This window comes from Beta vulgaris, chromosome 1, assembly GCF_026745355.1.
Source record: "Beta vulgaris subsp. vulgaris cultivar EL10 chromosome 1, EL10.2, whole genome shotgun sequence".
NCBI lineage: Eukaryota > Viridiplantae > Streptophyta > Magnoliopsida > Caryophyllales > Amaranthaceae > Beta > Beta vulgaris.
This window is the reverse complement of record NC_079202.1, coordinates 56062435-56083654: the sequence shown is the minus strand read 5'-3', so window position 1 is coordinate 56083654 and position 21220 is coordinate 56062435. Positions and strand designations below refer to the sequence as shown.

At 34.8% G+C, this 21220-nt stretch overlaps 2 protein-coding genes across 15 annotated transcripts; both read right to left on the bottom strand.

Moving 5' to 3' along the window:
- Positions 1 to 1648: 1648 nt before the first annotated feature.
- LOC104889689 (jasmonate-induced protein homolog) lies at positions 1649 to 3039 on the bottom strand. Of its 2 annotated transcripts, none has more exons than XM_010674973.3 (2): positions 2897 to 3039; positions 1649 to 2249 (listed from the first exon to the last, which is right to left on the bottom strand). In XM_010674973.3, the coding sequence occupies exon 2, from the start codon at positions 2241 to 2243 to the stop codon at positions 1752 to 1754; it is 492 nt and encodes a 163-aa protein (XP_010673275.1). In that variant the 5' UTR covers positions 2244 to 2249; positions 2897 to 3039; the 3' UTR covers positions 1649 to 1751. The 2 variants fall into 2 exon arrangements, with proteins under 2 accessions (XP_010673275.1, XP_048495637.1); XM_048639680.2 differs by having other exon boundaries at positions 1649 to 2252; positions 2897 to 3021.
- A 3226-nt stretch (positions 3040 to 6265) lies between these two features.
- LOC104889703 (hypothetical protein) lies at positions 6266 to 19716 on the bottom strand. Of its 13 annotated transcripts, none has more exons than XM_048639687.2 (15): positions 19294 to 19713; positions 17954 to 18265; positions 17410 to 17598; positions 15730 to 15865; positions 14387 to 14724; positions 13880 to 14009; positions 13551 to 13679; positions 13173 to 13217; positions 11755 to 11834; positions 8984 to 9080; positions 8783 to 8872; positions 8635 to 8688; positions 6963 to 7028; positions 6664 to 6862; positions 6266 to 6483 (listed from the first exon to the last, which is right to left on the bottom strand). In XM_048639687.2, the coding sequence occupies exons 1-14, from the start codon at positions 19623 to 19625 to the stop codon at positions 6710 to 6712; spliced, it is 2151 nt and encodes a 716-aa protein (XP_048495644.1). In that variant the 5' UTR covers positions 19626 to 19713; the 3' UTR covers positions 6266 to 6483; positions 6664 to 6709. The 13 variants fall into 13 exon arrangements, 9 of the variants coding, with proteins under 9 accessions (XP_048495644.1, XP_048495652.1, XP_010673298.1 ...); XM_048639695.2 differs by having other exon boundaries at positions 6266 to 6478; XM_010674996.4 differs by lacking the exon at positions 6266 to 6483 and having other exon boundaries at positions 6551 to 6856; positions 19294 to 19714.
- Positions 19717 to 21220: the final 1504 nt, after the last annotated feature.

The window sequence follows — 21220 nt, the reverse complement described above, 5'->3', positions numbered from 1 at the left end:
CAAGAACAAATGTAGTTGGTATTGTAATAGACCGCTTACTTCAAATGTAAAATTGGAGGACGACCCAAATTCAATATTAAGAAGAGACCAAACCATATTTTTTAATATAATGACTAATTTTATCTATTGATCAGTGATTGTTTAATACGTTAAGTGATTAGTTTAATCAATTCAGTGACTAGCTTAATCAATTCTTTAAGACTGGGTTATTTTCTAAAATTGTATGTTATAGTTCGAGATTCAAAGGGAAACAAAAGAAGGAAAAGAGAAGGGACGACTAGGTTGGTGCACGATGTCTATGGATAGTATTGGATTAGAGTGAAATGTAATGGACTTTAGGAGAATGTAATATTGAGTTCATCTAATTGTATGTTAAATTTAGACCATATATTCTAATAATTTATGAAGTCTTTAATGTTCCACTCACTTATTTTACATCTATACTAATATATTAAAAGGCGTGCGTAAATCAGGAACGGTGCCACGTGGCGCTCTCCCTAGGAAGTTTTAGATCATGTAATCCATGTACAATAAAAAAATTAGAAATTGCATATAGTATAGATTTTGATCCCGTGACCTCAAGTTCATGTATTAAAGTTTTAACCATTAGACCAAATAGTATTTAGTGCTATCTCAAAGTACAATATTAATAAATGAAAATTTTCTTACCCGGGGCATAGCCCGGGCCTAATAACTAGTTCTAATAATTATAAGGTGAGTGGAAGTCACCAAAAGGTGGATAAAGTAATGCAGATATACTTCCTCTAGGTAGAAACTAGCATTTTTTGCACGCGATGCGTGTTTCTATTTTTTTCGAGGCAGAATTTCGGTTTTTTCTTCGACATAAGTAAGAGGCAAAATTTGAGCATTAGACATATGAAGTATAATTGTTTTTAATTGTAAAATTTGATTGGTTTAGTCTTTATTACTTAAGTCTCTCACCAGACTTTTTTTTTTACTTTTCAAAGTTAAATTCTATGAACAAAATAAAAATTTTATTGAATTTATTTATGATTTTTAATATTATAATTTTTTAGTTGAATTTTGAATTAAGACACTACTTCATAGATTGTGAAGAAAGTGGATACTTTGATTTCAAGTCAAATTTTTGTGAGTATGTATTGACATTGTAGTCTATAAGTGAATTTTTTTAGTTTTGTAAAGTTTCATCATTTGAGTGATTTGTGTAATGTAAATTACGCAATTCAACGATTTTAGTTGACTTGTGACTTGTGAGTGATTGTTATAATTTTAATTCTAGTATTTTTGTTTGATGCCCCTTTCATTTGTAAGTGAATTTGTAATTTATAAAGGGGAGTAGGTAAAATAGTTTCACTCGGGGACAGGACACCACAACTCCCCCTTCCCTTGTTTAATAGAGATAGTAGCACCATTTGCATGGTGTTTACTATACACATCTTACACTATGATTGTCTTTAGTGATCTATATATTAGTAAAAACATATCCTATAAGATCTTATTAGATTCGTCTCAGTATATAATATCAACTTTTTACTTATTGATAATTAAAAGGTAATAATATATGAAATCATGTATCAACCAGCGTGAAAACATAAAATGATGCAAGTGCGGGCAACTATTTAAAGCTGTGCCCATCACTAAAATAAATAACATGCAAGCTAGCATAGGATCCAACATTCAATTCATGTATAAAAGTGACCCATTATTACAAAGTTATAACAAGACGTAGTACTCCTTTATAAGCATATCCACTGACCACTATGGTGTGATCAAACAGCTCCAAAGCTTGCACCAACTGATGCAAAGCTAGCACCTTGTTGGATGTTGGCATGAATAGCAGTCTTAGTAACTGGGTCATAAAAGTTAACTATATCAGTAGATAAATCCAAGTTAGCTCGAACTTGTGTCCAATTCACATTGTTGAATTCAGCAGCTGGACCACATTTCACATAAACCTTATTGCTACTAGAGGTGGGAAGATTGGGTGCAGACCATGCTAAAAGCCACCCACAATCTTTCCCTGCAAGGTTTTTGCCCAAATACACAACACCTCCTTTGGAGCCATATGAATCAGCCTCTTGGGTAAAGTTGCCTTGAGATCCAGCACTAATATTAGGATACTTACTCGTCACTTTGCCATTCCAAATCTGAGCTTTCGAAAAATTAACTGTTGCACGGGTGGTGTTTGACATGTCGATAAATGCATTATTTCGCATTTGATTCTTGTCATTATTCACAATCGCTTGTTGTGCTTGTGCCATTTTCCCCTGCTAAGTAAGAAATTACAAGTTCATAAGTTTTCGTACATAATTTAGGAGCCCTATGCTATATATTAAAAAAAATACGTTTTTTTATATATATTAATTTATCACACATATACATAATACTAAATTAACATTAGATAAGTAAAAGTATAATTGTTACTATTGTATAGTCTAGATCACATAAAAATATGCGACATTAGAATATTATTTTTCTTAGGTGTAGCCGTGTAGGGAAGCAATTCTATCTTCTAGATGCAACTAATCAATACCAATTACTCCCTAAGTCTCTAGTCCCTCCATTTTTTTTTAATAGTCCTTACACTTCTTTTTAGTTTATTCACTTTACTTTGAGGGGGAAATAAGGAAGAAGTCCAAAAATATGATAGAGAAACTGAAAAGAGGACAAAAGAACTAAAAAGTGGGTTAAAATATTAAAATAGGGGATGACACGAGTGGAAAAAGTGAAGAAAGCAAATATGATTTGTTACAAAGAATAGAAAAAGCAATTGTGTGTAGTTTAAAAAAGAAACAGAGGAATTAGTTATAATGAGCTGATATTCATTAAAAAATTTGTTTATTTGGTAAATATGATATATACTACTAAACATTATTTCATCTAACGAACTTAAGAGCGCATGATAAGAAATTACCTTGATAAGTTATTCGGAACGTAAGTGATATGTAGTATATGTGTTTCGCAATGGATCAACTATCCATTGGTTGCATATTTATATACAATTCTTACCTTATACTTCTACTAGCTTTTTGATATTAGTATCAAATTCTATACTTTAGAAATATTTCATCAATTTGATAATGTTTGCATATATTCTTCACGATAAAAAGTTTAGGATTGTTTTGCATATATTCTATGACTATCTTATCATTTCTTATTTTGATATTTTTACGCGTATCATATTCTTTTACAGAAATAAAGTTTCTAAAAATTAAATTTAAAGTACAGAGTACAAAAAATATAAAATTGGCATTGTTATATTTTGATGAAATGACCTTAGAAAACATTTGTGTGTCAATTAAACAAAACAACTAAGCACAATTATTATACTTCTACTCTTTTTAATTGCAACTTTTGACTTTTTGGTGAGTGTATTAAAATAAGTAAATGTTACAACTAATAAAAACACAGGTAGTTTTCTATAATACCAAAATCACTATTGTATTATCCAACTCAATCTAGGGGTGGTGTCAAAATAGAGAGCTACTATTTTTTGATCCATTCCTAGCTCCGCGTATATTATATGTTTCCTTCGTTTTTTTTACTTGCAACAATATGACTTTTACGTTATATATGATCTTGTTAGATTCGTCTTAATGTATATCTTCCAAATATCTACTTTTCATCATTTTTAATTATCGGTAATTAAAGATATTAATAGTTGAAAGAGAAGGTATTGTGTCAGACCGTCCGACCATAATATTTGGTCGGACGACGTTCAGTTGGTTTCAATTTTTTTCAGTTGGTTTCGAAAAAAATTCAGTTGGTTACTTTTTTTAGTTGGTTTCAAAAAAATTCAGTTGGTTTCAATTTTTGTTCAGTTGGTTTCAATTTTTTTTTTCAGTTGGTTTTAATTTTTGTTCAATTGGTCTAACACAATGGAACCAACTTAAAGAATAAAACAACCAACTGAAAAGAATAAAGTAACCAACTGAAAAGAATAAAGTAACCAACTGAAAAGATAAACCAACCAAATGAAAGAATAGACTAATCAACTGAAAGATTAAACCAACCAACTGAAAGGATAAACCAACCAATGAAAGAATAGACCAACAAACTGAAACAATAAAACAACCAACTGAAGAACTTCAATATTACCATCTTTCTCGTAAGTTACATGAAGCTATTCCCGGGAAAGAGGCCTTTAGTCCTTGCACCGAAAACAACACTTTATACATGGTATAAGGAAATCATGGCAACTTGTATGTCTGAGTCTTCGATAATGAAATTTGTTGTTGTAAGGGGGCAGACTTTCAATGGAGGACATACTTGATGATGAGTCAGCGACTACCATCAAGAGGAAGTGTGAGTCATTGACCCCTCTGTCTTCGAAATGTTGTATCTATAAAATCCCCAGAAACCTCCGGAAAATAAATGAAAATTCCTGTACTCCTTCGCTTATCTCCGTTGGCGGTTGGCCCCTTCTATCATGGCAACACAAAGTTTCAAGCCATGGAGGAGCATTTATGTGAATGACGGTCCGACCAAAATGTTGTAGTTAGACCGTCTGATACAATAGTTTCACTAGTTGAAATTATGCATTGGCAAGCGTAAAAGTCAAACGATTGCAAGTAAAAAGAAATCGAGAAAGTATAAGAAAATATCTTTCTATGGGTTAAATTGGAATTTTTTTATTTAAATCTTTATGATTGTTTCAAAATCATAACAATTCTTTTTTTCTTTTTAGAATCACAAAACTATTTATAAGTCATAATTTAAAAGAGTATCTAAGATTTCCCCTGATAAGAGTATAAGAGGATATCTTTCTTATTTTAATAGAAGAATCTAATTTCCATAAAATCTCACAAATTGTTTGGTGCAGATATTAGTTTGAGAGGAATGTAGAATTTTATTTGGAAAATTCCATCTAGTACCACTCAATTTTTGCAAATTCCATTTGGCATCCAAATTTTAAAAATTGTCCAACTAATACCACTATAATTACACCCTAATTGTTACCATGACTTTACTGTTAACAAAAAGTTAGGAAATATTATGTTAGTTAGGTTATGTTGAGTTAGATCCCATAAAATAAAAAGATAAAATATTAAAATCTAATTACTAACTTAACCACGTAAACCCATTCACTTTCTTCTCTATTGCTACTGCTCAAAATACAAAGCAAAACAAAACAAAACCAAAGGTTGATCGAGCACTCTGGACAATTCTGCACTACCATCTGTAATTCTTGTATTTGAGAAATTTTTCGCATGCTTTGTTCAATTTTACGAAGGAAATCACAAAAATATTCTTTGTTCAATTCTGTTTTCAATTTGCTTATCACGAAATTATGGCTTTTCAATTGGTTGATACTGAACTTAGCTTCATAGCTTTGAATTGTTGTGATTAGAATTGTTTGAAAATTCTGTTTTCAATTTCCCTATCACGAAATATTTTTGTTTGGTGCAATGATGGTAGTGCATCTGATCTTCATTATAATCTATTTTGTCATGTACTGTAACCATGGATAATAGTGTTGCACTACATTCTTATATTTAGAAATAGAAGAGTATGATGGGTTATTTTTCCTTTGGAGATGTATAATTACTCTTGTGATTTGTGCTCCACTATATTAGTTTACCAATTGTTTTTAGTTTTTTTTTTTCAGGAAGTTGCTCCTATCCATTCTTTGATGTTGCTGTTGATATAGATAGGAGTAATTTGCTGGATGTAATCATTGATTACGAGGATGAAGCAACCAAACTTGGGTTTGAGACTGCTAAGAACCCTGATTTCAACTATGTGTGGCAAATGAAGCATTGGCCATTGAAACAAGACGAAGACTTGATGGAAATGTTTGAAAGGCTTTCCTCGTAATAATCTTCACAGTAGGCGAAAAAAGTTTAAACTTTTGGAGGGAAGCACACATTTAAAAGGAATGGGTGTTAAATGAAATTTATTAGTTAAACTAAGCTAACTTAATGTTTCCTAACTTTTTGTTAACAGTAGAGTCATGGTAGCAATTAGGGTGTAATTATAGTGGTATTAGTTGGACAATTCTTAAAATTTGGATACCAAATGGAATTTGCAAAAACAGAGTGGTACTAGATGGAATTTCCCATTTTATTTTAAGAGTGACATGTTGATCAACAACTTCATAGGAAAGGATGAGGAGCTAGCTCATGTGGTAAAGCACTCCCCTCTGATCTCTGAGGTCAGGGGTTCGATCCTTACTCCCAACATTATGTTGGGATATTTGCTTTGCATGCTTTACCAGCCAATGTGCTGGTAGTTCCTACAAGACTAGTAGCCTTGGTAAGGGTTAGCCCTTGTGCTGACTTAATTTCCTAATAAAAAACAACTTTCATAGGAACCATACTGGCAACAAAGGTGCAACTACATTTCCAACTCTCCTTACATGGAAAACGAAAGAGACTATCAGAACTATCACCAATATGACATATATCAACAACAACAAAGTCTGGTAGAATACTTCCATTGTGTTCTTTGCTGACAGCTTTCACAGTGTTGATGGCATCACTTGGATTTTTATACCCTTCTCTTAATATCGAAAACATAAGAAAATATTAATCATCAACCAAACAAGTTTCACAAATTTGACAAAAGCTACAATCAAGACAAAAGCTACATGATCAACTAAATCTTCAAGATTACAATCTTTTGAAAAACTTTGTGAAAGACAGATCCTATATACGAAACTACATACATTAGCTAACTCACCTATACCATAAAGAGAATCCCAATGTATAAGGTATTCTCTCCTTGACTAGAGCAACAGAGAATCCCAACGTTTCCTTAGGGCATCATAAGCCAAGGAGCAAGGAACAGTTTGCAAAACATTTTTGCCATTAATTTTCTTTTCTAGTACAAGACCAAATTCTATCAGCATATCAACAGCCTTGTCAACTGGCATCTGTACCTACATCAATTTTGGCCATAGTGTAAGCATTAAGCAATAGTCGATATCGAAAAAGAGTTGGGCATGTTGTCATATACTATCTATTCAGCTTAAATAGTACCTTCTCTTTGAATTTGCTGTACAAAAACTTTTCACATTCTTCACCGAGGGATGCACGAGTAGGGTTCTGCAGTTCAAATTATTAATTGTGAATCTTTTGACCAAGTAAGTTCTTTCCTAGACACACAGACCTTAGAACTAGTAAAAGTCATGGCATTTTGTTAATGCGTCTGTGACTAAGAGCAATGGAACATTACACTGACCAAATAAGTGTCCAATTTTTGTATGTGAGCACGGACAATGAGATATCATTAGGTCAACTAAAATGATGACCGGAATTGCAAAGTAGACTAAAATAAGAAAGGAAAGGAATCAAGAGAGAAAAATGAAGAGGATTGCTAGCATGGACAAAGAAAAAGGATTGATGCGATGAACTGAAATAGTTAAGAATCTACACTCTATACTAATATATATTAAAAGGCATTCTTAAACAAGGAATGATGCCACTTTTCCTTCGAGTGTTTTACTCCATGTAATCCACACATACAATTAAAAAAAATAGAAATTACATTGTATAAGCTTTGATCCCGTGATCACAAACATATATGTTAGTCTTAACCTGTGTTATTGGGACTTTCATTTTACTTCAAGTACCCGTATCGGATTCTTGATATGGATACGAGTCATACAACACTATGTCACTTCATCTTCGGCCAAAATCATTGAAGATTTTCACAAAATAGCCGGGTTGGACAAATACCTTTGCTAGACATGGGTACCCAAGTCCAAGTAACATAGGTCTTAAACTCTTAATTACTAAACCAAGTGATACTTGATGTTATAACTTCAAAGTAAAATATTGATAAATGAATGATACAATACACTTTACATGAAGTGTAGCCCGGGCCTAAAACCTAGTTGAGTATTTAAAAAGAAGTGTGAAGAAAGACATAAGACAACACAAGAAGGAAAGTGTAAGAAAATTAACTACAATTTTTTTGTTCATTGCTTACTTGTATAGCACAAAATGAGCAAAACATGAAGAATGGGCACAAAGAATAACCTTGTGTACAATATATGTTTTGAATATTCAGGGACAAGGTTTATCAATATCACCAAAGGTCCAAAAAGATACAACTCCATATAGTCTTCATCTTATTCTCCACTTTTGGACAATTTATCTAGCTTATAATGGGAAATCTGATCTTTTTCCCCCCCGTAAACTTTGAATTTCTTTCTATTATTTAAGGTATACAGTTGAATATTTCTTTTCTAAAGCATAGTGTATCCACCTACGGAATCCATATCACACACAACAATGGCAAATATACCACCAATTTGACGGGTGAACAATTATTGGGTACCTGAAGAGCTTATTCGGTATTCTTGTTAGTAAAAGAAAGGAAGGAAAGAGAAGATTGAAGGAAAGTAATTATATTTCCAGTTTTTAGTTTAATAGAGTAAATTGAAAGAAATCCAGCGTTTTGTAAGCAATTAAGGAAAGAAAGTAAAAAATGGGACAGCCTTTTGCTACTGTTGGTAGTGATGCAGTCATGCAACTATGATATTTTCATAGCTAAAACAGCCGCGTACAGTGAAATGACAGAAAGCCAAGTAGCCAACTAACAGTCTCACAGACAGAGAAATCAATCTTACTAATAGCAACATCGTTCAATAACGTGCAAAGCAAAGGAACAATAAGATGCACAACAGGAACCAGTGAGAATAAAAACCTGATTATTTTCTGCTTTGAGAAGGAGCCCATAGGCTAAAATGCATTCCTTGTACTGCAAATATTAATAGTAAGAAAAGAAGTCAAGCAAACATGTGAAGTATAATTTAAAATGTTTTTACAGTATACTAAACAGAGACAATGCTCACTTGCTGTTGTTCTGAAGCATCTAGGAGAAAATGAACAGATCCAAACCCACTAGCCAAAGTTTTTTCATACAGCGTCCTGTTGACGAGAAGCTGTTATAATAAGGGATTGCATGATACAATTAGAATGTGGAGCTTGATTTGATAACATTACAACACTTAGTCCTTTATCTTTAATCAACAAAGAGAAACTTAAAATTTTACCTCATATCTATCCCGCGTCTGTTTGTATCCAAGAGCTACACGTATTACAAAAATGATGAGGGCGCTCACAGAAATGACATCTAGCAGTACATCTGACCTGAGAATGAAGTTACACAGGACTTAAAAGCTTAGCGGAAGTATCTAACAGAAGCAGATATGGTTCAGATGTGGACAAAGCAATTGAGAAAATCAAAGAGAGATACGGAGAATGCTGGGGAGAAAGAGCGGAATTGCTTAGTAAGACAAAAGTTACCGTGGATGAATCAGTGGCCTTGCCTTAGGCTAACCACGTTTAACTATCATATGGGCTCTCGAAGACAATCTGGTCCATTGTGGATGATGTGGTGTTCCAAGCAGCAATGTTCAGGCACTGGCACAGAACATTTAGGAGGTTCACCAGTTATGGAGGCAACCATACTATCTCTAGAAGGAGATATATGGAGGTCACCTCCAAATTTCCTTGACAATTTCCACCATTCTCAGAAGGTTTTAACAAGTATGACTTGTAGCTCTTTGCAAGGCTTCATCAAAACCAAATTTGAGTTTTAATTCCAGTGCACATATATTTTACTTGTTATTAAAGATTTTAGGCATCTCTGGGAGACTGGGAGATTTCGGGGAATCTCTAAATGCCTCTGATTTCAGTTGAAATTTTGCACTGTCCTCCACAAGAGTCTCCGTGGTGTAATTATCTTTGACATGGCCTTTGACAGAGATCATTCTTTGTCAGGTATATTCTGGGATCCTATGCTCCCAATGGACATTGGAGACACCAGTGACCCCTTAAAGAAGCTGCTAGGAATCCAACTGAGCTTGTTCATATTGCTGCAGAGGTATTCCACTTGACTCCAATTCTTTCTTAGACAACCTATGCAAATTGTAACTTAGTTCGTCATACAAAGATCCTTCTAAAACTATATTTTGCCTAGTATGCCTACTACTTATATTTGTTCCCTTAAACCCTTTGTTCCAGTTCAAGTTACATGTATTTTCCAATACCAAAACAAGCCTATGCCTGCCTTAAAGGATGACCATAAAGTTGTTATGACAGCGCAACTTCTTGGATTGCAGGTGGAAGAAAGCAGATGCGGAGTTCATGTCAGCGTGAAGCACTAAAGCATAGCAAAAAGGCCTTTCCATTCGTGATCTGCCCCACCAAATCTCTCCTCCGAGGGGTCACCTCACGGCCTTATTTCCAGTTAACCACCTCCCAGAAGCCTCCGATCTTTCTGTCTCTCCTCCTCCCTCTACCACCATCTTTCTCTCTTCTTACTACCCTCCTCTGCTTTAGGTTTGCTAAAAGATGACTGTTGGAGATGGATTTTGTTCACCAAAGTGCCTGATATGGAATTTTGGTAGCTGGAAACAACCAAATGGTCTCAATTAGAAGTGATTCCAGAAGTTTAAGCTATGAAAGTGGTAACTTTAAGCGAGGAAGAACTGACTTCCCTCCTCTCATTCCAGGGATAGGTGTTTAGACTTTGGAAAACCGAATTTCGCCCACCAGTACGACTGTATTGAGTACTACAATAAAAGTATAAAACCCATAGTTGAAGTTTTCTTACAATAAAAAAATTAACAAGCAATCAAGTGGGATGGATTAATAATCATTCTAATGTTAGTATCAAAGCCTTAGCATGGACCATTCAAGGCCTTAATGAGGCAAAGTTTGACATGATTTGGACATATCAAAAAGGAACGAGCTAAAAATGTTATGTTACATCTTGCTGCGTAGGCCCCAGGCGGTATGGATGGTGGTAATGAGAGTATTGTTAAATGTATGAAAGAAAAAATCATGCCAATATTCATGGTAATGCTTGGACATCCCCCGTCCCCTACCCTATTTTTTCATAACCTCCCATAACCATGAATGACCACTTTAGAGTGGTATTGAGCGGTAATGGCAATTTATGAAGAAAAACACATGTTTAAACTTTAAAGATGAAGTTCCATTACCAAGGGAATTGACATGATACTTTCTTCACAAATTCACGTAAATATTTAATACCACTACCACCATTCATTGCCAGGCTACCAAACTAAAAATCATAGGATGAGAAGAACTCAAATTAGAGTAGCTGAATGCTATGACTCGATATGAGGGGTAGAGGTACTTATTAGTAAGTAGCATTATAGTTAAGTTGTTAGTAGCTTGTAGAAGAAGATAGTTAGTTTGCTAGAGTAGAAGCTCTATTAATAAGGCAAATCAATGAGAGAGAAAGGATGTTCAAAATTATGGAGCGAAATTAATAGTTTGCAGCTTGGGAAAGTGCCAATCCTCTCTAAAGATTGGCAAGGCTGCAATTGGTGGTTAGTCACCTTGATTAACATTAATCCAGTCATATCTTGCTTGTTCTCTCCTTAATTCTTCTTCTTCCTTAATCTCTCATTTTCTGTCCACAAACTCTGTTTTTGTCACTAAGCTAAGCTGATTCTTAGCATTGAATTCGTCAAATGACAAGAAACCACCAACTAAGTCCGTGCAGTGGCAGAATCCCCTTGCGTACATGTTTTGTTTGAAGAAACACAGAATCCTAATCAGAGAAGTACATTAGTTCTATAAATCGAAGAGATTAGTGAAAGGAAGAGGTTTGAAGAAAATACTTGAAAGTTCATTTTAGTGGTTAGCTTGGGAGTGTGTCAAGTCACTCGAATATTTGATATTTATCCTATCATTTTCTGTAATTTCAGCTTCCATTTTCTTCAGCTTTTTTACTAATCTGTACAGAAATTCAGTTCATTACAAAATAGCATAAGTTTGAGATACATACGGAGAAGATAGGACATCCTCAAATTTGTAATTGATGAAGTAAGCCAGAAGTCCTACTGTTGTGGCAACATCCAAGCGCACCTACAAATAAAGTCTCAAAATCAGGTAAGTTACCCACGTAAGCCGAAAGATCGCTTGAATGATAGCATTATGACAGTTTATCAGAATTCAGAACCAAAAAGGTTGTGTATTATCACAATTTCGAACTAAAACACCACATATTTAGCATATAGAATATATTTCATCATAGTGTTCATGAGACAAGCAGAACCTTGTTGCAGATAAGTCCCAAAATCACTGTTAGGTTGGCAAGGTGAACCTAGTCTTTATTTTCACTTACAAAAAGAAAACTACTCTTTATTAAGTATTAACTCCGAAGAATATCATCTATATATCAGAACCACATAGTATATACATATACCTATTATGGCCTTGTCAACTAGATCCTGACCATATAAATACAACTGTCGCCAAAATAATCTAACTGACTAAACTGAGGTAAGAAAGAAACCTTTTGGCACATGATAACAACAGAATGTCAACTTCAAGGGAAGAACAGATATGAAGGCCAAAATACTAACCAGTCAGTCCAAGCCAGTTTTTTTTATGGATTCAGCAACCAAGATTCGACGCCATCAATTACAGGATAAATTGGGTTTATTCTTTTCAACTTATTTTTGCTTATCTGAATTTATCTCAACTCATCTTAACTCATTAGACCTCATCTGAACTTATTGTCACTGTAGTAGAACTTATTTGTGAGTGTATTAGACATTATTTTTGCTTCGTTGAACTTATTAGTCCTTATCTCAGCTTATTTTTTCTTATAAGGACTAAAAATAAGGTGAAAAGAACAGACCTGTGCAGAACTACATACATCTTACCAGCTCCCCGAGAGAACTTCTATACGTAGAGATAAAGAACTCTAAAATAGTACTCAGCATATTTCAGCTTAACATATAATTTTCATCCAAGTGATCCAACACAGCCAGCATCTTGCGAAAAAATAAGAATTAGTGACTAAAAGTCACAGAAGTAAAAACACTGATAATAAAGATGTATGGTGCCATTTAATTTGGAATACTTTCATTAAGAATCCTATCATCAACACTCGATAGGAAGATTTCACTTCAGCCATTTGGCATGAGAACAGAAAACTTCAGATCGAGTATCACTTGTCACATATGCACATTACAGCAAGTAATTTGAGCTGGGAAGAAACTACATTACATCTATACAAATGCATCTATCTGTAGCATCTGATCAACAACCAAAGACCCCAATGCCCATTGTCACAACTCGAAGTCTGTATCAGTTTAAGAAATTCAGATACTGCATGGAAGCTTGAAGTCTTGAACTGTAGAAGTGCTAATGTATAAAATCTTAGTAATAGTTATTTAATATATTGACAGTCCTTACCGTGTCCAGTATGCGGAATGATAGCTTTTTGTGAGGAAAAACGACCTGTGCAAGAGAATCATAAATGTAAGAGACTATGAAGCGCAAGAAATAGAAAGATTGATGACTCCCCCTCCCCCCTCCCCCCCCCCCCCCCCCCCTCCTTTCCTTTTCACTTTTACTGCCCTAGTTGACAAACATGCATATTAAGAAGAGTTCAACGACAAATAGTAAAGGTATTAGTGGAATCCACCAGATACAAAGGGTAGTGATAAATAATTGGGGTAGTCATTTTGAAACAAACCAACTTAAAAAGTAGGAGAACCAAAGTATATTAATGGATGATGTATTTCGCATGCTGAAAGACAACATGTCATAGCACTTGCTAATAAATGTTACCGGTAAATCTGGCACAGGAATATTCTCATAAATCTCTAATTGCAACGAAGAGATCTCCGCTTTTCCCGACAGTTTCGTATCTCCAGTTTGCTCGGTGTACAGCAAAATCAATTCCTGAAATGCAGGTTCCTGGGATGACAGCCACCAGATTAAAAATTATTGGTTATAATTGGTTTATACTACTTTGTAACTCTTCTCTTAAATTTGAAGGTCCAATTATATCAATGCATAAACCTATATAGTACTTGTTTGCAGGTAGAGACGCAAGTACACATCATTCACATGAAGGCTTCAGAAACTGCTAGTGACATTGAAAAACGGATAAATACCTGAATGATTGATTGAGAGAATATAATAGAGAATCCAACTCTCAACATTCTCCACAAATTGTTCCCACAATATTTTCTTGTAGCAGGTCTCCATATATCATTGAGAGAGATTCTAGATAACAGAACTGGCCTGAATGAAAAATACATTTGTTATTGCATCCCCAAAACAAAGCATAAAGAATACAATAATACTTCCTCCATTCCTCTCCGTCCATTATAATTGCATCATGTGGTAGTGGCACAGAATTTATGGAGCCCATGTGATGAGGAGAGAGATAGAAAGAGGGACTAATGTGTTAGGAGGGAGATAGAGAAGATCCATTACCAAATAAGGTAATGATGCAATTAATATGGAACTCCCCAAAATAGGAAATGATGCAACTACAATGGAACTCCCCAAAATAGGAAATGATGCAACTACAATGGAACAGAGGAAGTAACAAACAAGTGCTTCCAATATCAACACATTATCAAAGACACGAGGGGGAGAGTACAACTTGGACAAACCTTAAGTGAGGCTCAGTAGCAACAAGATTGTCAGGATCAAACTCATAAGGGGCTTCTGGTGTAGGTGGTATAACTCCAACCCAAGAAAGAAATTTTCTCAGTAACCTACTACGAGGTCCTATTGATGATAAGAACCCTTCATAACGACTTACAGCCTCTTGTGCAGCCAGTCGGATAGGCAAGTTTGCGTCTAAACCCTGGCCGAATTTTGGTATAGGATTTGACGTTGTTGTATTGGAAAAATATAGCTGTTTGAATAGAGATGTCTCCTGGGCCCAGAGCTGGATTCTTCTGGTCCAAATCTGCACGCCTTCTTTCTCACTGGCTCGTTGAATGGCCTGTTGAAGATAAAGCCGTAATTAATTAGTCTGGAAATGAGAAATTGAACATTAGTGAAGGTGGACACAGCAAAATAAGTCACGAAATATGTAGTTCCAAATTTCCAGGGTAATCCGGAACTGTCCAATGTGTTAGTATAGACATTACAAAAGTTCTAGAGGAAAAAGAAAGAGTTTCCATTGCCATAAAGAGAGTGCCCGCATATTTTAAAGTAATATTTTTTATAGAGTTACATCTTGGCTTTGCCTTTAGTCTTAAATTTATAATGACTTAATCAGACTGTTACTTCTCAAGATCGCAAATTACAATGGTGTATCCTGATAACTTGGCTAAGTTATTTGAGAGCCTTTAACTAAGAAAAACAGCCTTCAACGAAGTCAAACATGGCATAATGCACTAATCCGGATAATAAAGTTATTTAAAATCTTTCCACTAAGAAGAACAGCGTTCAACAAAGTTAAACATGGCTTCATACATTACCGGGGACGGACAAAAATGATTTATTCTTCAACTAAACTTATCAATAGAAAAGGCCCAAGATTTTTCTGCCAAGTATTCACAGATACTGACTAATGCAAGCACACAAGGGTATACATCTTAAGCAATCCCTTTACACTTATGACAGCAGCATTACGTGCATCAAGAAGCAAAAGATCATTTACTCATAAATGGCAAAAACAGCTTCAATTACAACAACAGAGGTACACTCACACATAAAAACAACTATTAGAAGAATCGAAAGTCTCAAAGAACTTCTAAGTTATATATTTGGGAGATTAATTTGTTTAAAGAATGTAGAAGTTCTAGAATACACTTTTGCATGCAACCTACCCCCCCCCCCCCTCTCTGTCTCTCTCTTATTTTTTGGTGTGTGGAATTGAAGTTTAGAGTGAGGTTTAGTGATCTACAAAGTGTATATCTATAGTGAAAACTACAGCAGAGAGTAGTGAGTTTATAAGAGTGATAAGTAACTATGAGATCAGCACAAGTGCAAAACCATGTACCTCTTTTATCCAGAGTCCAATAGTCATCAATGGTTTTGATATGAGGCCAAAAATTTCTAGCAGGACCTTTGATTGTAGATAATCAAGCTTTTCAACTATGAGCATCCCTTTCTGCTTTTCAGTACTGTAGCCCCGCCTAAAGATAGCATCATAATAGTCATTCATAAGATTTTAAGACTCCAAGCAAACCATGCAACGAAATTGTTATTTGTCAGCCAGAATTTTTTTTCTTTTTCCTTTTCCTTTAAACTTCTTTTCCCTTAGTGGGGGGTCTAAGAAACACCTATGTGATTAGCAACAATGAGATAAATTCAGCAAATTTATCTCTGGTTCCAGCAAATTTAATCTCCTATCGTCACTAAGATTGAACATTATCTTCAATTGCACCCAGTAAATGGTGACAAAATTGCACTGAAATTTGCCTCACTTGGCCAGTACAGCACCTCTTCAATCAAAGGGTTTCAGAGATGAAGCAATAGGTGTTATTAGAAGATTTTGCTCAACAAGCTAAGTGCAAAAGGCAAAAGTATCCAGAAGTTGTAGTTTGTAACAGTGTAGTTGTTGCCGGGCTATATAACAAGGATGGGATCATAATGAAGTAGTTTGAAAGATGACCAAATAGAATATATGAGCAGTACATAGGTGTTATATTTATTGGATAAGACTGTAAAAAGGACCTGTTAAGTGACCTATAGTAGAAAAATGTCCAGGATTATACTGCTGTATTATAATAGGCATAGAAATAGCAGGACAACTAGGCACAATTTTCCTTGCTTTGACCAGATGAAATTTGTGGCAGTTCTTAGATGGGAATGGCAATTTGGCAAATGTTGCTATGTGACAACACAAACATGGCAAATCAGCTCAGTTGCCTTAGATTTCTATAGTCAATGTCAATCACTAGGTCTCATGTTGCCACTTGTTGGGCCATTTGAAAGGCCGACCCCAGCTTCTCATGCGGCTCCTCAGTCAATGGCACAATGCTTTAATTGGTCAATTTAACTAAAAGGCAGTAAAGAAGGCTGGATGGAGTGCTTAAAATTTTCAAATTTTACAGGTTATGAATTGTGCTCTCTTATCTCCATTTTGTTACATGCACTTTGTTCTTGCTTCCCCACACCCCCACACCCCCACACCCCCACACTCCAACCCCCCATCCCAATTCCCACCCCATTCCCCCTCCCCCCTCCCTCCTCCCCCCCCCCCCCCCCCAACAGAAAAAAAGAGAGAGAGAGAAAATCTCACTCTTGTTTATCAACATAAGGGTTAGATATAGTTTCTTCAATCACAGTACGCTCCATCATATACCATCTATTCCTCATTGTTTAAATTTCAGATGAATTATCTACCTTGACAATTCTTCAGTCATTCACAATACCTAGAAAAGTGATACTGACAACTGAGCCCATTCAGCAGAGCTCAATATGTTAACTTCAGGTTACAAAAGACTAGATTAAATGTTAATTAACCTGTGCACATTATTCTTATTTGTTGACAAACATCAGTCAATCCCCTTTAAAATCAAAAGTCTAAAAGTAGAAACGTAATCTACAATCTTATGGGTAAGGCTGCTTATGCTTTTCTAGTTTTCACTAGGTAATGATGTAGAAAAAAATTATGATTTAACAGTTCAAAGATTATTCGAGTACGCAAGCACACAAAATAATACTAAGAAATTACCTAAATATAATTGCATTGGACTCAGAAGCTCGCTTCCAATCAACATATATTGGCAAAGTGAGAAGATAATCACTGTTTAGTGCTGATGTAAGCATCAAATCCCTCACTGAAAGCTCTTCAAACTGTGCATCCTGAAGAAGTTTCATAAAAGAGCGCTGGAAACGGGTTGCTGTAGCAACTTCAGAAGTACTGCACAGTAAGTTCATGTTGCCTAAAGGATGGCATGGCATTTATTTCATTACGAGATAACAAACATACAACTGCAGGAACAGATGATAGCCATTAACAAGCCCACTATTAATACTCCACCAAAATACTACAAGATTTCAGTTAGAGACTTTTAATAAAGATATGTACCACATGCAATCCCTGGAATACTAATATCCAAAGCCTCCCATCCAGAAGCGCCTATCTGTTCACGTTGTGAATTGAACTAGAGGAACATAAAAATCTATAGTGATAGCTTCATATGGCTAGCCTAGAAGTGTTAATGTGTTCTACTACCATTGGAAAATAAAGCAACTGGAGTTGTCTGCTGATATACCTGGAGTTCTTGTCATCATTATTCTGGGCATCACCCATTGAAGAACCAAAAATTTGCATAAAGTCGAACCCATCTAAGAAAGACGATTGATTTTCCATTAACTTCGTGGTGTCATCTCCATTAGTCTTCACACTTCCATTCCATCCATCATCAACAAACTGAAATTCTTCAGTAGAACCACCTTCTCCATCCCTTTCATGTCCAAATGTATCCAAACCCCCCTCATCTCTCACAGAATGAGTGGATAAATAATCAGCCCGCATTTCTTCCAAAATGCTTTTATGCTCAGCATGAAGAATCGAGTCTAAACGCCTACAAACAAGATAGAATTTTTTTACAACAATCATTTAGAAAAGACTACAAAATATAGACAGAAGTATGAAAACAACTCAAATCAACATCAATCTCAACGTCTGAATTTCAGTATTCTGGAAAAAAAAAGTAGATATAATCATGAGTTTGATTTGATCAGCTTTGAAATAAGATTTATAATACATCAAAATCATGAACTCCCTTCCCTCCCTCAAAAACATATGAACCCCCTTGGTAGACTGTTACCAACTTTATGAAGCTAACAAGATCAAAATTATCAATTTGTAAGTTTCTCATCTCATACAAGCCAATATATTTTTTTTTTTTTTTGATTCATATGAGCCACGAAGGCAATACAACATACAAGCCAATATAGTTTGTCAGCATATGCACTCCCTCAGTGATGTTTGCATCAACTCCGCATCCCTTGCAAGAGGGATCCCCATATTCCCCCTAACTTGTAAGTGTCTTCAACTTCTCTTAAAAAATTATGTACTCCCCCATACTGATATATTGTCAGAAGTGTTGCAACAAATTATAACAGTGGACTTTCTTTTACAAAGAAGGAGAGGGGGAATTTGAACCTATAGCCTATCATTCACAGCAACTCAATCTTAACTACTAGGTCAAAACATCTTTGGTACTACACATAGATAGTGGCATTATCAAAGGGGCATTTTGTATAATGTTGTGCAAAATTATGAAGCATCTTTAGGATTTCCAAAAATAAGTCATGTCAATTAACAAAAGTAAAAATTAACTTGCAACAAGATTTAAACTTGTGACCTCTTGCTATTATAAGTATGCATGATACAATTACCATCCTACCCAACTTTTAATTATACCTTAACTACATTATTATAATGGAAATGGAAAAAATGCATGTCAAGTTCGGAAACACAATACCAACTCGTGGCACATCGAAATAATAATTTGTAATCAATTATGTACTTTTGTTTTCAATAAGTATACGTTACACAACAATCAAACACTAATAAAGTAAATAAATAAGAGATAAGAATGTTTACGAGGATAGAAGGGTGAAGTGAGAGATAAGGGAATCGTCGGTGAGGAGAGAGAGAAGAGCATCGTGAAGTTGGGATTTGGAAACTGGTATATATTTTTGGCGTGACACTTTAATTTGAGAAATACTCCTTTCATTATTATTATTAACTTGGTTGTTTCTATTCTTATTGTTTGGAAGTTTGGAATTGGAAGTGGGAGACTCAGCAGTAGATGAAGAGGAGAGACAGCAACAAAAGCTGGGGAGTGTCTGTGTTTGCGTGTGTGTTGATGAAGAGGAGAGAGAATTGGGGATAAACGTAAAGTGGCATGAAGGTAATGACTGTGACATCAACATTTCTCATGGAAATTCTAATGGAGTTGGAGGCAACAGAGCTCAGAGAGTGTGCCAACTGCCAAGATAGATAAATACTTTTATAAACTGTCAGATTGCCAGACAACCATTGGCCTCACACGCCCAACCCCCTATAATCTATACTTCCTCCGTTTATATTACTCGCTACACTTTTCAATTCACAAACCCTAAACAATTTTTTTGGAGAAGAAATAGGTAAAGAGTAAAAAGAATAAGGATTCAGGTGAGAGAAGAGAGTCTCTATAAAAAGTTTATTGTCCAAAAAAAGTATAACAAGTAATGTAAAACTTCCCACAATGAAAATTATAACGAGTATTATGAAAAGAAAAAAGTATTTGTCAAGACTCAACAATATCATAAAAGTATGTTTATCCCTAGTCTTGAGATGAAACTTAACTTAAGACTCTCTCAAGTCTTAAAGGAATAATGTTGTATAAGGCTATGTTCAGTTCACCTTATTTTTGCTTATTTCAGATCTAATCAGATCAGATCAGATCAGAAAAAATAAGTTCAGATCAGATCAGTTCAGATAATGCTTATATTTAAAAATCACTATATCTTTCATTACATATTAGTAAAAATTAGAATAATTGAATATTAATAAAGTACTCATTGAGACGAATCAAACAAGACCCCACATGACTATATTTTTTCTTATATATTGGGAAAAATCTAAAAGATAAGATCATGTTATCAGATCAGTTCAGATCAGATCAGAAAAAATAAGTTCAGATCAGAAAATTTCAGGTGAACTAAACATAGCCTAAGACCCACTAGAGTCTCAAGGTGACTCAAGACTCATGTTGGACATGTGTCCAAATTCTATTGGGTCTTTTTTTCTTCTTTTTGTATAATTTAAAGATATATCATTTTTAAAAGAATCTGAATTGAAGTCTTGGGATAAAGTGTAAAAATACAGAGAATTTGTTGTGAGTCAGGAAAGTAAAGTTAGTCAAAAGCTGATGTGGCAGAGTTTGAAGCAAAGTTTTAGAGTTTGGGGATAAACTTACCCTAAGTCCATCATGGGTCGTAATTATAATATGGTGGTACGTTTGCAATGGTAACGGAAGTTAGATCTTAATTAGTTGACTAACAACCCTCCAACAAGGATTTACACATATGCAAGTTGAAGGAGTTAATCTTATTGTTATAAGAATTTTTTGTCTATAATTATCTTAGGCTTCTTTTGCGAGAAACTACCTTAATTACAAAATTTTGTGTCAAACTACCTTTCTTACGTTATTGCTTGTTGACCACTACCTAAAAACTTTTTCCGACGTTGACGGTAGTTTTCCGATGGGTAAACACACATGCAGGCCACGTGACTTGTTATTTTCCTTATCTTATTCTCCTTCTATTTTCCCCCTCCATTTTCTAAACTAATTCACCCTCTTATTTCTCTCTCATCTTTTATCCTAAATTTATCGAGTTAAGCATAAAAGAGTGTACTAAACTTTGGAAAAAAATTGCAGTTTACTCAGCCAAGTTCTAAAAGTTGCACTTTGCTAACTCAAAGTACAACTCTGTTAACTTTTCTGTTAACTTCAATTAAAAGCAATAAAAAAAAGGGTGATTTG